The 17497-nt window shown below is 42.1% G+C and overlaps 1 protein-coding gene across 3 annotated transcripts in view; it reads left to right on the forward strand.

Annotated features, from left to right (window-relative positions):
- SLC12A1 (solute carrier family 12 member 1) overlaps window positions 1-17497 on the forward strand; it is an 80148-nt gene that overhangs the window by 41777 nt on the left and 20874 nt on the right. For all 3 annotated transcript variants that reach the window (XM_053364583.1, XM_053364585.1, XM_053364584.1), the window contains 4 exons: window positions 8029-8184; window positions 12053-12152; window positions 12235-12346; window positions 16550-16690. In XM_053364583.1, the coding sequence (XP_053220558.1) occupies window positions 8029-8184; window positions 12053-12152; window positions 12235-12346; window positions 16550-16690 (509 nt within the window). The remainder of the gene's footprint in view (window positions 1-8028; window positions 8185-12052; window positions 12153-12234; window positions 12347-16549; window positions 16691-17497) is intronic.

Raw genomic sequence — 17497 nt, forward strand, 5'->3', positions numbered from 1 at the left:
AGATTTGTACTGCATTTGCTGAAGACAAAATATTTCACTACTTTAGAAGAAAAACATTCTACTGTTTTATAGCCTAACCTGATATATTGTGAGATAAGCTTTAGTGGACAACTATTCAATTTATTTAGATTGATAGAACTGACTAAGAAGACAGAAAGGGAATACCGAGGTTGAACAACTTGTGGTCTACCAAGTGAAACCCAGCCACACCAGCCCAAATCCCCCTCAGTTTATTATTTAACCATGCTTCTTTGTCAAAGGTGCTCAAGGTGCTAAACAAAATATCTTAAAAGAAAAGAAATTAAAGTTTTGCATTCAAGATGTTACCCCACCAAATCCAGTTGAATCCAGTCAACAAAATTAGTTTATTAAACACTGGGAAGATTATCCTACAAGTTGATGAACTGCATCAGATGGTAGGCAACAAGTTATATAAACTTTTCTCACATGGTTTTTGGTACATCTCTAGAGGCCTGGAAAAGGCCTGGGAGGGAAACGGAAAAATGGGGGGGGGGTGCAGGTTTTTCCTGTTTTTTTCCAAAGCCCTTTTTTCCTGGAAAAATTGGGGGGGGAGTGTGTGTGGAATATTCAAACTATATCAAACTTTTGTTGTTGTTTTTTCTTTCAATTTTTCTGGAGGGAAAACGGCTTTGGGGGAAACCTGGATTTTTCCAATTTTCTGGTTTCTCTAATTATATCCACATATGCCAAAACAAGGGGACGCGGGTGGCGCTGTGGGTTAAAGCCTCAGCGCCTAGGGCTTGCCGATCGAAAGGTCGGCGGTTCGAATCCCCGCGGCGGGGTGCGCTCCCGTTGCTCGGTCCCAGCGCCTGCCAACCTAGCAGTTCGAAAGCACCCCCAGGTGCAAGTAGATAAATAGGGACCGCTTACTGGCGGGAAGGTAAACGGCGTTTCCGTGTGCTGCGCTGGCTCGCCAGATGCAGCTTTGTCACGCTGGCCACGTGACCCGGAGGTGTCTCCGGACAGCGCTGGCCCCCGGCCTCTTGAGTGAGATGGGCGCACAACCCCAGAGTCTGTCAAGACTGGCCCGTACGGGCAGGGGTACCTTTACCTTTACCTTATGCCAAAACAAAATGTCCTCTTAATTTTTGTGAACTGAGACTTGAAATCTGAAGAAAGAAAAAGGAAAAATGAGAGAAAGGGCTAGTGTTCTCTCTCTCTCTCTCTCTCTCTCTCTCTCTCTCTCTCTCTAGTTTTTAAGTCTAAATTCTAGTCTAGTAAAGATTGGAGGAGGTGTGGATTATCACAGCCCACTGCAAATCAAAGAAAGGTGGAGTAAATTATCCAATCCGCAGGTGCAAGAAAAAGAGTGAACTTTTAAGTTCAATACAATTGTTTTAAGTTTAATACATTATTGCTTTATTTATTTAGCAAGATTTAAATGCCACTTAACTGGAAAAAAACCAAGTGGTTTACCTAAAATAGTATAAAATAGTCATTAAAAATAGCAATACTGTAAAAGCAGACATCAAAAAGCGGTTGACATAAGAAAATTAACAAAATATGGATGGAATCTATTTTGTTTGGCAAGATATACATAGCGCTTAATAATAATTTTAAAAAAACCTCTGACTTTATCTTCCATTAGTTGATTTTATCATTTTTTTTTACTAGGGGCATCCATTAAGTTTTTCATTGAGAAATTATCCATTAAAAAAAATCAGTTAAATGTATATGCTTTGCATATTGCCAAATCTCAATATTGGTGCTTTTTTGACATACCACAATGCTATTCCATAATACCAGTTTAATAAATGGCAGCTACATATCATTTTTAGAAGGAAAGGCCATCACTCGGATTTTCTTTTTCAGTGGCTGTTATAATCGTGCTCCACCACCAAAGGAAATAAATAAAATGTGCCCTTTACTTGCATCCTCTCCCTGCCAATTCAGTGAAAGCCAGAGCTTACAGCTCTACTTCCCTTTTAGTCATAGACAAGCTGCAAATCGCTTGTTATACCACATGGAGACATTTATTTCAGCTGCAGAGAAACAAGCTCTCATCTTTCCAGCATGGGTGAAACCACAGTGGTGGCACAAATATATATCTTAACTCTGTTCCCATCAGTGCTCATGCTGTTGCCTGATCAGAGTGCAGGTTTTAAAAGACAGGCTTCCCCTAATTATCTGCAGAGCGAAACAATTGCAGATTAGGCCCAGCCCGGCAAGAACCCCAGGGCCAATTACTGTATATCCTCTGAATGCTATTGGTACAGTGGTACCTTGGTACTCGAATGGCTTGGCTCCCAAACAAATAGGCTCCCAGATGCCGCAAACCCAGAAGTGAGTGTTCTGGTTTGCAAATGTTTTTCGGAAGCCGAACATCCGACACATAGCTGTCAACTTACAGATTTGAAAATAAGGGACCAGCAGCCTTGAAAATAAGGGACCAGCAGCCTTGAAAATAAGGGATTTTAGTCAACCAGCTGAAATACGAAGTTAAAAGGGACCAGATCATTTTGGAGAGCAGCACCGGTTTTTAGCCCTTCGTTTCCAGAGGTTGCTGCTCAAGACACCAGCCGATGTCTTGAGATCTAATTTGTTTACAGGAGACACACGTAATCAAAAAGCACAAACATATTTTGGTGCACAAAAAGTTGGGGGTGGAATTTACAAATTGTACAGCTGAAAAGAAAAGAGGGGTAGTGATTTACGTGAAAGAAAAATGGGAACCCAAAATGATCTGTAAAGACGAGGAAGGAAGGATTTTAGGTGTACAAATTAATTTCCAGGGGGAGAAAATCAATGTGATAAATATATACGCCCCAAATTTGAATAAATCGGAATTCTTTAAAAAATTGGAACAAATATTATTAGAGGTAGAATGTAATAAGACAATTCTACTAGGAGACTTTAATGGAGTACCGACACCAGAATTGGACAGACAATCAGAAAGGGGGGAAAATAATCAAGGGAAATTGCCAGGATCCTTTAATAAGTTGGAAGAAAGTTTAGATTTAATAGACATTTGGAGATATAAACATGTATTAGAGAAACAATTCACCTTCTTCTCAGAGCCACATAAGAGCTGGGGCAGAATTGATCAAATCTGGGTCTCAAGGGAATTTACTTTAAGAACTATAAAGTGTGAAATTCAACCTAGAACTCTTTCAGATCATAATTCGGTAGTTTTGGAAATAAAAGGTAAATCACAAGGCGGATTCAGATGGAGATTGAATGAACATCTATTGGAAAATGATGAAGTGGTCGGAAAAGCTAAAACCACTCTAAAAAATTATTTGGATTTGAACCTCAATACGGAAATAAGTTTGGATATAGTTTGGGACGCCAGTAAGGCTGTTTTAAGAGGGTTTTTCATTCAACAAAATAGTTATAGGAGGAAAGTAAGAGAACAGAAGAAAGAGGAAATCCTAATTCAGATAAGAGAGTGTGAGAGAAAATTAACAACAAACCCGAAAGATGAACAAAATATCCAAATAAGAAAGATGTTACAATCTCAATACTCAATGTTAATAAGTCAAGAGACTGAATGGAAAATTAAATTAATGAAACAAAAATACTTTGAGTCAGCTAATAAAACGGGTAAATTATTAGCTTGGCAATTACGAAAAAGACAAAAACAAAATGTGATAAACAAAATAAAAATAGAGGAACAACTGATAGAAGACCCAAAAGAAATAAAGGAGAATTTCCTCAAATTTTATGAGAAGTTGTACAAAAAAGAGAAGGAAGACATAACCCAAATAGAAAAATACCTAGAAGAATATAACGGGAGAACCATAACAGAGGAAGAAAGAACCCAACTTAATAACCCTATAAAAGCAGAAGAGATCCAAAATGCGATAAAGAAAATGAAAATAGGGAAAGCCCCAGGACCAGATGGATTGTCAGCTAAATATTACAAAGTATTGGAAAACCAATTAACACCAGTGTTATGTAACATCATGAACGGTATATTGAGAGGAGGAAGAATACCAGAGACATGGAGGGAGGCTCATATTACGATGATCCCTAAACCAGATACGGACAAATTGAACATTAAAAATTATAGACCCATATCACTTTTAAATAACGATTATAAAATTTTTGCGGAAGTGATGGCAAGTAGACTTAAAAAGTGTCTAGTAAATATAATACATAAGGATCAAGCAGGATTCCTTCCAAATAGGTTCCTCAAAGATAACGTAAGGCATACCATAAACATTATAGAATATTTGGAGTGTAAGAACGAAATACCTGCGGCACTAATTTTTATAGATGCAGAAAAGGCATTTGATAATGTCTCTTGGAAGTTCCTATTGAAGAGCATGGAAAGAGCAGGGTTAGAGGGCGAGTTTATGAACGGAATAAAGGCAATATACTCGAATCAAGATGCAAAATTGATTATAAATAACAACTTAACAAATTCCTTTAAAATTGAAAAAGGAACAAGACAGGGGTGCCCTCTATCCCCTCTTTTATTCATCATGGCACTAGAGATAATTCTAAATAAAATGAGAGCAGCATCTGAGATCCGAGGGATCAAAATAGGAACAAAGGAATTCAAATTAAAAGCATACGCGGACGACTTAATGTTATCTATGGAAAACCCGCAAAAAAGTGTTGGCAGGGCCTTGGAAATGCTAGAAGATTTCGGTAAACTATCAGGGTTTAAATTAAATAAATTAAAGACAAAAATGCTGATTAAAAATTTGGGGAAAAAAGAAAGTGAAAAACTGGAGGAACAGCACGGAATTAAGGTGGTAAAAAAAAAAAAAAATTTGGGTATCTGGTTAACCACAAAAAATATAAATTTAATTCAAGATAATTACCTTACAACATGGAAGGAGATCAAGAAAGAAATAGATATGTGGAATAGAGTGAAACTTTCGTGGAGGGGAAGAATGGCGGCGATAAAAATGAATCTACTCCCGAGAATGCTTTTTTTGTTTCAGAACATCCCAGTGATTAGAGGATCTAAAATATTCACAGATTGGCAAAGAACCCTGTCGAAATTCATATGGCAGGGCAAAAGGCCAAGAATTAGATTCAAAATCCTTACAGATCGAAAAGAAAGAGGGGGCTTCTCAGTACCTAACCTGAAGTTATATTTTGAGGTTGCCAGCCTTTGTTGGATTAAAGACTGGATTAATCTGGAAAATACCGACCTGTTGGACCTAGAGGGGTTCGACAACAGGTTCGGCTGGCATGCCTATTTATGGCAGAATAAAGAGAAGATACATAAAGGATTCTCAAATCATATTTTTAGAGGACCCCTACTCGAAGTGTGGGAAAGAAATAAAAAACTCCTAGAATGGAAGACGCCCTGGTGGTTATCACCAATGGATATTCTAATAACTAAAAAGGCAAATATGGAGGGAGAAAGGCTGACTTATGAGGACCTACTGATAGGATCAGAAAATGGATGGAGGATGAGACCTTACGAGGAGTTGAAAGACAAATTAACGGGCTGGTTACAATTCCATCAAATAAATGCAGTATGGAGAGATGATAAAAAAGTAGGAATGAATGAAAAGAAATCTAAGTTTCAGATAGAGATAATTGAAGGCAAATCCAAATTACTATCCAAAATGTATAACATATTATTAGAGTGGGATACCAAAGATGAGGAAATAAAAGGGGTAATGACGAGATGGGCAATGGATCTGGGGTATAATATAGAGTATGACAAATGGCAGAAATTATGGACTAGTGGAATGAAATTTACAGCTTGTGTAACACTCAGGGAAAATTTAGAAAAGATGATGTACAGGTGGTACATTACCCCAGCAAAGTTGGGGAAAATGTACAAAACTGGGAATAAGAACTGCTGGAAGTGCAAGGTTAAAGAAGGTAATTTTTTCCACATGTGGTGGACATGCGAAGAAATGAAGAAATATTGGGAATATATTTACAATGAGTTAAAAAAAATATTTAAATATACATTCCCTAAAAGACCGGAAGCATTTCTACTAGGGATAGTTGGGGATGAAGTTAAAAACGAAGATAAGACATTATTTCAGTATGCCACAGCTGCCGCCAGATTGTTAATTGCCCAAAATTGGAAAAATCAAGATATCCCATCAATTAGAGAGTGGCAAACAAAATTATTTGAATTTGTTGAACTTGCAGAAATGACTCAAAAAATCAGAAACCAAAAAAATACAAAGTTTATTAATGACTGGAACAAATTTATGATATACATTGAAGGGAATTACAGAAGCCTAAAAACTATAACAGATTTGATATAAACCTTACGACGTGTAAACTATTAACAATTATTAGCTGCGGGGAAAATAAATTATGTATATTAAGAAGCCTGAAAGCGGGAGGGATGGAGGTCAATAGAGCGTAGAAGAATGATTTAAGTTCTTGAGATATAAAGAGATAATTGTGAGGACAAAGAATTGTAACGGAAATAGATAATACTTATGTTATGTTTAGATATTTGTTTTGTATTTTTCTCTCTTTTTGTAATTGTGAAGTTATTTCTTTTTTTTTTTTGGTTACTTATATGAAACTCAATAAAAAGAAGTTAAAAAAAAAAAAAGACACCAGCCGATGAAACACTGCCATTAAATAACTACAAGCAGCAACCACTTTTCGCGCAAAACAAAGTCCAAGCTATGAAGATGCTGCTGCAGTTCTGTATCTTTTCTCTCGTGCTCCATCTGCAGCTCTCAATTCCATCAGGTGGGGCGGGAGGAGGTGGGGGAAATAGCACCCAAAGTAAACCCGCAGATCAGACCATCTATGCTAGTCTATCACTACAAATCTATGGGAGAAGCGCTTGCGGTCCTTCCATTGTAGCCCTTGGAACACCAGCCCACACCTCCGCCTCCGCCTCCGCCTCCTCCTCTTCCTCCTCTCTCTGAACTGTTTTCTCTATGGTTGCCCTCACTGTCCTCTCAAGGCTCCTCAGCAATTCATAGGCCATGCCAGGCTGCCCATCTCATCCGGGTCCTTCGGCGGCACAGCCGCAGTATGGCCTAGCGGGAGCGGGAGCAGCGGCGACAGGCAGAGGGGAGGCCCCAGGCAGAGATGCTCAGTTCGGTGGCCACGAGGAGGATGGCGGCAGAAGGGCCCGAGGCTCCCTCCAGTCCCAGCGGGGAGGGGCTCCCAGGGGCCGAGGCTGGTGAGAGGAGGCCAGAGGGGGGCGGGCCAGGCAGCCAAGCAACACAGTTGGAGCCTCCCTCCTCCCTGGCCGGCAGGGAGGGAGGGAGAGGAGCTGCTTCCTTTGAAACCCGGGAAATTTAAGGGACATCCATCAATAAGGGACAGCAGCGGGACATGGCGCTGGGATAAGGGACTGTCCCTCCAGATAAGGGACGCTTGACAGCTATGGTCCGACACGGCTTCCAATGGAGTACAGAAAGCTTCTGCAGCTAATCAGAAGCTGTGCCTTTGCTTTCGAATGGTTTTAGGAGTTGAACGGACTCCCGGAATGGATTAAGTAATTACAAAACCATGAAAATATAGTTTGACACCAATTGGTTTTTATTTTTTTTTAAGTATACAGTTGTACCTTGGTTCTTGCACAGTTTAGTTGTCGAACAAATTGGCTCCCGAATGCCAAAAACCCGGGAGTGAGTGTTCTGGTTTGTGAACGTTTTTCAGAAGCCGTACATCTGATGTAGCTTCTGCAGCTTCTGATTGAGTGCAGGAAGCTCCTGCAGCCAATCAGAAGCTGTGCCTTGGTTTTTGAACAGATTATGGAGTCTAATGGACTCCATAATCTGAATGGATTAAGAATGGATTAAGTTTGAGAACCAAGGTACCACTATACTAGAGTGGATGACATCTCTAGGAACAACCTCAAAGTATATTTCCTCCTACAGCTGCACATGTGTTCTGCTAGCAGTTCTTTCCATTGGCAAGCGCAACAAACAAGACTTGCACTCTCGCTATTTCACACTCTACAATAGCAACTTGGGGAGTTAGGACATGTCCTCATGCAAACACAATACATAAATTTAATAAACAAACGAGACCATTAATCTCGTAGGTACAGTTTCCATTTTCTTGGCCTTTCTTAATATTGACTTAGCCCATTTGTGATTTCTGCAGGTTGGAGACCTGCTTTCAAGTATTACAACATGTGGGTGTCCCTTTTCGGAGCGATTCTGTGTTGTGGAGTCATGTTCGTCATCAACTGGTGGGCAGCTGTCATCACATATGCTGTCGAGCTCTTTCTTTATATTTACGTGACGTACAAGAAGCCAGGTAAGGCAGGGCAGAAAAATAAGAGAGATAATGCTTAAGAATGGAAGACGGGGGGGGGGGATCTGGTGTGTACAACTCAAGGATGATAAAGTCTTGTGTCAAAATGAGATCCCCATAATTAGAGAATCTTGTTTACTGTTGAAATGTTTCACAACTACTCTTTTTGCTATAAAAAATGGACTCTCTACTCCCTTCTACGAGACTGAGGCAGGTCCATGTTTAAATATATGAACTTGTTGCCATAATTTCAAGATAATTATAAGCAGATATGTAAAGGACTCCTGACCATTAAGTCCAGTCGTGACTGACTCTGGGTTGCAGCGCTCATCTCGCTTTATTGGCCGAGGGAGCCAGCGTACAGCTTCCGGGTCATGTGGCCAGCATGACTAAGCCGCTTCTGGTGAACCAGAGCAGCGCACAGAAACACCGTTTACCTTCCCGCCAGAGCGGTACCTATTTATCTACTTGCACTTTGACGTGCTTTCAAACTGCTAGGTTGGCAGGAGCAGGAACCAAGCAACAGGAGCTCACCCCGTCACAGGGATTCGAACCGCCAACCTTCTGATCAGCAAGTCCTAGGCTCTGTGGTTTAACCCACAACACCACCCGCGTCCCAAGCAGATATATACTTTAGATTATAAAAGGATCATACAGCTTTAAATTTTCCCCTAATCTGCCTCCATTCTCCTGCTCTTCCTTACGTGCGTTTAATCCAGCCCCAGTAGAAACACACACACACATACAAACATGTATTCCTAAAAATACTTGGTAATATTATTCAATCCTATTTCAGATTCCTAATCCTATCTGCCGGGTGGCTGCTGACACTTTCATCTGACACTTTCTGTCTCCTCAAGGAGACAGTTCATCAGCTTCTGAAAAACTGTGTCTTCAAACAAATGAGGCTTTTATGAACAGGACAGCCCAGCTCTTCCTTTGCAGAGCAACACATCAGCTAAAACCACCTGTTCTCTTTGTGCTTTTAACCTAGAAGTCTTTGTGCTACATTTTCACAAAATGTACAGTACAAAAGCACTTATCCAAATGAACAAAGGGCAAAACAAACCCCTTCTGTCTGAATAAGTATGTATTTGCAAGATAAAAAATAGATGATGGTGGTTGCTTCTAATACTTCTTTTTCAGACCTGCGATAATTTCCACAAGTCTCTGTTTTCCTGTAAAAACAACATATTTCTAGCTATCATGGAAATACTACTGTCATGGGTCAGGGTCACACGAAACACGAAAAGCAAATGGAAAGCCACCACTACACACACACACACACACACACACACACCCCTTCCCATTCCCTTTACAAGTGAAATTAGGTAGTTGAGTGCCTCACAGTCTGAAAGCAATATCAATCTGAGGCCACTCAGAAACAATATTTTTCTGCATACTTATGGGACTCACCTAGGTATTCAGAATTTATCTATCTGTATCTATACCTGTATTTAACCTGTATAGCTGTATCTATTACCTATGAGCTTCCAGGAGCTGCAGAATTTGGGGGGCAGCGATAAGAAAAGTCGGGACTAACATAGTTCATTGACTGAAGAACAAGCTTCTGCGTTCAGAGTGAATGCTAAAGCTAAGAATTTCTGATTGTGCTTCTTCCTTTTGTTCACCTTAGGGAAACAGGAGACATTCTCCTCCCCAATCACAGCTCAGCTAAAATCCTGAATTCCTTCATTGTTTTTTATTGATGGCTCTTACTTCTGCCTCAGGTGGTAGGAGGGTCTAAAGACTCTGGAAATCAGGCAGTATCGTGGAAGGCTTGGAGGACAGACCCAGTTAGGAAGCTAAAGAAGAACTTTATTGTCCCTATTTTTCTAATAAGAACACAGCAGGAAGAAGAAACGCCCAACTCCACTAAGATGCAATTAATAACAGTGCCTCCTGTTGACTAAATTTTATAATGGCTCTATCAACGCAGGCAAACGACATGAATATAGCAATTAAATCTATGGATGAGGGTGGCTCTGCCATGCAATGTTTTTAAAAAAGGAACAGAAAATGCAGGATGAAAGAGTGAATTGGCTTGCTTGAGTCTATAAGTCCTTCCGCTGGCAGGTGAAGACTTTCTTGTTCCAATAAGCTTTTGGGAACTGACTGCTTTTAATGAAAGGGCTGCTGCTGTGCTGTTTTTATTATAATTATGGGTATGGTTTTTATAATTTTTCTATATGCATGTTGTAAGCAGCCTTAAGTCCTGCCAAGGTAAACATAACTATATTATAATAATACTGTTTATAATATCCTGGAGGTGAACCTGCTGTGAAGCTTTCTTTCCAGATAAATCACTCCTCATGCTATGCAACAGTAAGGTGCTTGGGTCTGGGACTGGCAGCCAACCCGTATCTGGAACCCACTGTACAGTAAAAGGTGGATGTTCTGTTCTTTGCCTCTGGGAGTCAAGGGGCAAGGCAGCAAGGCAAATTGGTTGCTGCAGCACCATGGAGAGCTCCTAGTGAGCTACCTTGACTCCTTTGGGCATAAGGGCAAGATATAAATTTAATAAAGGACCTGTCCTAAGCTTTATACCTTTTGGAGAATTAAAGGGAAAGGGAAAGGTACCCCTGACTGTTAGGTCCAGTCACGGACAACTCTGGGGTTCTGGCGCTCATCTCACTTTACTGGCCAAGGGAGCCGGCGTACAGCTTCCGGGTCATGTGGCCAGCATGACTAAGCCACTTTCTGGCAAGCCAGAGCAGCGCACAGAAATGCCATCTACCTTCCCGCCAAAGCGGTACCTATTTATCTACTTGCACTTTGATGTGCTTTTGAACTGCTAGGCTGGCAGGAGCAGGGACCGAGCAACGGGAGCTCACCCCGTTGTGGGAATTCAAACCGCCGACCTTCTGATTGGCAAGTTCTAGGCTCTGGTTTAACCCACAGCACCACCCGCATCCCTTTTTGGAGAATTAAAGGTAAAGAGACCCCTGACCATTAGGTCCAGTCGTGACCGACTCTGGGGTTGCAGCGCTCATCTCGCTTTATTGGCCAAGGGAGCCAGTGTACAGCTTCTGGGTCATGTGGCCAGCATGACTAAGCCGCTTCTGGTGAACCAGAGCAGCGCATGGAAACATCGTTTACCTTCCCGCCGGAGCGGTACCTATTTATCTACTTGCACTTTGATGTGCTTTTGAACTGCTAGGTTGGCAGGAGCTGGGACTGAACAACAGGAGCTCACTCTGTCACGGGGATTCGAACCACCAACCTTCTGATCAGCAGGCCCTTGGCTCTGTGTTTTAACCCACAGTGCCACTCGCATCCCTTTTTGGAGAATTAGAGACTCCTAAATGGCCAATCCTTCTCCTTCATTCCATGATTTCCAGCTTGGCACACTCCCTGTGCTCTTGGGCTAGCAGGGTACTATGTGACACATTAGGTGCCTCAGATCCTGGCTCTGGTTCTGTGGGCACAGGTGCTACGGTATCAGGCTCAAAACAAGAAAGCCAAGCTGGCTTCTTAGCTAGTGACATGGTAGCCTCAGTGTTCTGGTCACTGCTATTCCAATTCACTCTCTCCCCCTGCGTTTTCCTTAAGTACTGCATGGTTTCCAACCTATTCACACTTACCTGTAATTGTCAGTGGGAGTTACTTCTGAGTAGTCAGGCACAGGCTTGTTCTTTAAAACCATTATTTGAACCACAGTAAACCACACTAAGTAGAAAGATCTGCTAGAAAGCAAAGATGTTCTCTTTTTAAAAAGTGTTCTGCTATTAGAAGTTTCTTTAAAGTAAATGCACTGAATTTGTTCACCATCCTACATACAAAACTCAAGCTCTTCCCATGGTTGTCAAGAAAGGATGGCCGGGAAAAAATTAATGATGATACAATATGAAATATTTTTTATCCACAACAGATGTAAATTGGGGTTCATCATCACAGGCAGTATACTATATTAATGCCATTGACTCTGCATTGGAATTAACTACGGTGGATGATCATGTGAAAAACTTCAGGTAAGGTCTCTGCTGGATGTGAGTGGATGCTGAGTGGATGTATGTATCACCAAACTTAATGTACCTTTTTCCACCTTCACAGGCCACAGTGCATAGTATTAACTGGAGAACCCATGACGAGACCAGCTTTGTTAGACATTGCACATTCATTCACAAAGAACAATGGTCTCTGCATCTGTTGTGAAGTATACACGGTAAGCTCAACCAGCGTGCACTAAGGAGAGCTTTACAGAAAATGGCTGCCCCCGTGAAGTCAACTTGATATGGCAGCTGCTCTGTGTGGAAATTTAGGTCTTAATCAGAGGCTTGGGGACAGCATCTGCTCTGCACACAGAAGGTCCTAGCATCTCCAGGTCGGGCTGGGGATATCCTGTATCAAACCCTGGAGTTGCTGCCATTCTCATAGACAGTACAGTGGTACCTCTAGTTACGAACTTAGGTCCATTCTTAACCTGAAACCATTCTTAACCTGAGGTACCACTTTAGTAACAGGGCCTCCTGCTGCACTGCGGCCTTGCCACCACCACGCAATTTCTGTTCTCATCCTGAGGTAAAGTTCTTAACTCGAGGTAACTCTTCCAGGTTAGCGGAGTTTGTAACCTGAAGCATTTGTAACCTTAGGCATTTGTAACTCGAGGTACCACTGTACTGAGCTAGATGGACCAATCATCTGACTAGTATAAGGCAGCTTCCTGTGTCCGTATGTTCGTGATGTGGGTTGCCCCCACACTGTCACAAAACATTACCGTTGGTAGTTTGCAGAAGCACAGTCCCAGTCCAATTGCTGTGCATGAAGTGCTTGCTGCGTGGATAGTGTTGCCATATTTCAAAAATTGTTAAGCTTTTTTGGGGAGCAAACTCACATTGCTCAGCTTTTGGGGAGGAGCCTACCCCAAATATAGTTATTTTAAGCTTTTTGAGCTGATTCCGCTGCTTTTTCCAATGGGTTGCCATACGTTGCCATACATCCGGGTTTCCCCTGACATTTTGCCGGTTCGGCAAAATCCCCCCCCCCGACACCATTTTTACACCTGAATTTTCCTGACGTATGGCAAGCACCTGCCAACAAGGGTATGTCAAATAGCCTCCAGGTATATCTTGAATTTCCATTTCGTTTGTCGAAAATATTGCAATCTTACCTTCTTGACAAGGGCCTCACAAGGGAGCTTACATGACCAATGTCTGAGACAATATACAAAGCGAACAAACTATTTAACTAAATACAACCACGAACCACAAACAAATCATATTTGAATGCTTCAGAAGAAGACCGCTCAACCCAGAGAGTCCCAAACAGGGTTAGTAAGTCAAGATGGGTTTTATATGATGTGGGCTTAAATGCTAAATTTTCCTAATTTTAGAATACACTCTGGAATAAAGAAAAGGTCAATAGCCATCTGTTTTGAAGACTAGTCTGGTACATGTTGTTTTCAAAGATATTAGACTCAAGTTCAAATAGCAGGGCAGTATCAGCAGGCTTCATGAGATGCTCTTTTTCATGAGATTGTTCCTAAATAATTAAAACAGGGTAAGATTGTTGCACAGTCCAAAGCAGGAGCTAGATGCTCTTCCTCCACCCAGTTGACCTACACAGCTGAAGCCAATGGAAGTTTTATTGCTTATTCCAGTGGGGACACATAATTAGGATCTATAAGAGTTTCAGATCAGCAAGCAGGTTTTTTTGGGGGTGTTGATATATTTTTATTTCTACCAACATTTAACATAAGCATGCTGTGCTAGTGTAAGCATTTTAGCTGGTTTCTCCCTTCTTTAGAGATTTAATGCAAGCTTAGTTTCGTTGGCTAAATAAAAAATGTGACACGATGAACTTCTGAGATGTGTAACTGGGAAAAGGAGAGAGAGATGAAACAGGGGTATTCTGCAAGCAGGACTCCCATCATGCCCAGAAAGACTGCACAATTACACTTACCGTATTTTTCGCTCTATAGGACGCACCGGACCATAGGAGGGGGAGAACAGGGGGGGGAAATTCTCCCCCTCTCTGCTCAGCGCCCCTTCGGCGAAGCGGCAGGAGAAACGGAGCCCCTTCCATTTCTCCTCCCGCTTCGCTGAAGGGGCGCTGCCCAGAGAGGGAAAACTGTGCAGCGCCTCTCCAGCGAAGCGAAGCCTGGAAAGCAAGAGGGATTGGTGTGCACCGACCCCTCTCGTTCTCCAGGCTTCAGGCGGCTATCCGCAAGCCTTTGGAGCGCAGCGGGAACTCCTGCTGCACTCCGAAGGCTTGCAGATAGCTGCCTGAAGCCTCCGGAGCGCAGCGGGAGTTCCCACTGCACCCCAGGGGCTTCAGGCGGCTTCAGCGAAAGCAACGCGAAGCCTCCAGAGCGCCGGGGGAGCTCTCCCTCTGCGCTTCGGAGGCTTCGCGTTGCTATCGCTGAAGCCAAGGAGCCTGCATCCGCTCCATAAGACGCACACACATTTCCCCTTCATTTTTGAAGGGGGGAAAGCGCGTCTTATAGAATGAAAAATACAGAACGTGGGTGTCTTTAAAAAAAACACCAGCCCAATTCCCGTGTAAAGAATACTACTTACGCTGTACCTGATAAAAGAATTTATAGTCAAAATCTATGTTGCAAACCAGTTATTCCAATGGCAAATTATCCAATTTGCCTTATTCTGAGCCCAGAATTTAAGAATGGAACTAACAGTCAAGGAACCTGGCATGTATTTAAGGCCCATTTTAAAAAGGTCACAGAGCCCCAAGTGGTGCTATTTGTAGGACTTCCCTGTCTTCCTTAGAAGATGGAAAAAGCAATGCAATATTCACCTGAAGCTTTTAGTTGTTAGCTGCAACTGGGCTTGATGAGCACATGTTTATCTTTTACAGAACAAGGCTGCTGGGAACTGACTTTGTTGTTGTTATTTATTTGATTTATATCCCATTTTTTCCTTGAAGGAGTTCAAGGTAGCATATATGCTTCTCCTCCTCCCCACGTTAAACTCACAACAACCCTGTGAGGTCTGTCAGGCTAAGAGAAAGTGACTGGCCCAACTATGGCTCAAGCTCTGTTTCAGACCGGTGGGTTTGGCCCCCTTAATTCTGAGGGATAACTTTAAATCTCCATGGGAAGGGGAGATAGTGGAGGAAGTGCAGAAGTGCGGGTTGTCCTCCCTTTATATAGAGTCCATGACGTATAGCCACGCAAAGGCGGTGATCGCTCAAAGATTAAGGGATATTGCCAGGCAGGAGGACATAGCCCGTGTGAAACCTGGGTTGTTTCTGGGGGAGCAGTTGTATCGGGCTGCTCCAGCTCGCTACCTGGCGGATATCCATTACGTGGAATACCGCAGACTATTTACTGCGGCTAGGCTGAATGTTCTTGACTCGGCGGTTCTGAAGGGAAGATATGGAGGAGTCCCATATGACCAAAGATTATGCCACTGTGCATTGGGTGAGGTAGAATCCACAGAGCACATTTTACTGAGCTGTCCCATTTACAACGATTTAAGACAGTACCTTATAACTCCACACTTACCCCAGCTCAGTTCCCGACAAAGAGGAAAGCAGACAGCATATCTGCTAAATAAGTCTTCTGGGAAAACAACTTTGTCAGTGGCTAAATTCCTTTTCCTGGCACTCAAGTGTCGGAAACGTATAACTGATTGCTTTGATGTGGGTTATCTGTGAGAGGTCTAGTACTGTGGCCCTACCTTATTTATGTACCCCTATGATGTTATAGTTTATAATTATTGTGTAATGTTTTATTTCTGACTATCGGTCGAATAAAGGAAATTGATTGATTGATTGATTGATTGATTGATTGACTGGCCCAAGTTCACCCAAGTTCATGGCTGAGAGGGGACTTGAACCCTGCTGTCCGAGTCCCTAGTCCAGCACTCGATGAATGGACATGTGAACTAGCTGTTGTGTTGACACTCACCACTTGGCACTCACCATTCCTGAAACAGGCTGCCATGCCCCCCCCAATACCAACTTGTGAACTTTACTGCATAAACACTATGTAAAAAAAATAAAATGGTTTGCCAATTGAAAACAATTATTTCCAGAATGTAGATCGTTAGATTGTTAACGGTGTTAACCCCATGCTATTTCCTGCCCCTTGTCGAAGAGCTACGGGGCCCACTTCTCAAATTATATTTTCATACTTGCTTCTGTCAGCTCTCACTATACCTAAGTGGTGTTAACAGGCTTACCCCCTCCTTGAAATAGAAAATGAGTGATGTTGGCAGCAGGTTTCATTTCAAAAGGTTGAATCTCTGCAGAACCTTTGTAGAAATGTGTGTGTGTGTTTTTTATCCCCTTCCTTGACATTCTTTCCCTCCTCCCCTCGCAGAGCAGATTCGGTTACTCCTTCAAAATCGCACTATTGTGTGATGCATAATACAAAGTCCTCTCCCTAATATATTATTGTGTCTTGCAGGGCCCACGCAAGCTGTGCGTTACAGAGATGAACAGCGGCATGGCAACCAAGCAGGCCTGGCTGACAAAGAACAAAAGGAAAGCCTTTTATGCTGCAGTGGCAGCCGACAGCTTTAGAGATGGAGTCAAAAGTCTCCTCCAAGTAAGCTCTTTGTTTGCACTGCACATGCAATGAGCATGACTTCAAAGCAGCCTCCGTTAGGTGAAGAATTTCTCTTTATTTGTGAAGAATGCTTGTGTAGGTGTGGATAATGTCTTGTAAAGGCAGAGTGAATCCTGGAGGCACCCGCCCTCCTTCTCTCTCTTTCTCTTTGTATTATGGCTTACTTCAGAAATAATTCTGGGTCCAGGCTATGCAGCTATGAAAGAAACTAATCAATGCCATATTAAATGGCCCTGTAGTAAATGGAGATGCCTTAAGGATGTCTCACAAATGCCCGAGACTACCCAAACAAGTTCTATTGCATTACATCTAATATTTTATGTGTTATAACATCATGCTGTCATACAGCAACAGTTTCTTTATCTTATCCACATTGTGTGGCAGATGTTTATACAGAGAAAAAGAACAAGTGAGGCCCCAACATACATTGCAGTGGCTACAAACACAAACAAGACCTTAAAGTTTTATCTGGAATGTAAGATCTGTGATGGTATCCAAGTCATTAGTTGATGGTGCAGTCTTCAAAGGATAAACATGCACGTTGTGAACTAGACTTCAGCATAATCCTACATCTCCAAACATATCAGCAGACTAAAGTTGTGAGAATGTTGTGGGTGACAGGAGAGGATATATTGATTAATATTATCCTTCCTAACTCGCACTAGCAAGTTTCTTTATACAGCAGAGTGCATTTCCCCTTTAGAAGAAGAAGAAGAAGAGTTTGGATTTGATATCCCGCCTTTCACTCCCTTTAAGGAGTCTCAGAGCGGCTAACATTCTCCTTTC

Source organism: Podarcis raffonei, chromosome 14 (genome assembly GCF_027172205.1).
Source record: "Podarcis raffonei isolate rPodRaf1 chromosome 14, rPodRaf1.pri, whole genome shotgun sequence".
NCBI classification, from domain to species: domain Eukaryota; kingdom Metazoa; phylum Chordata; class Lepidosauria; order Squamata; family Lacertidae; genus Podarcis; species Podarcis raffonei.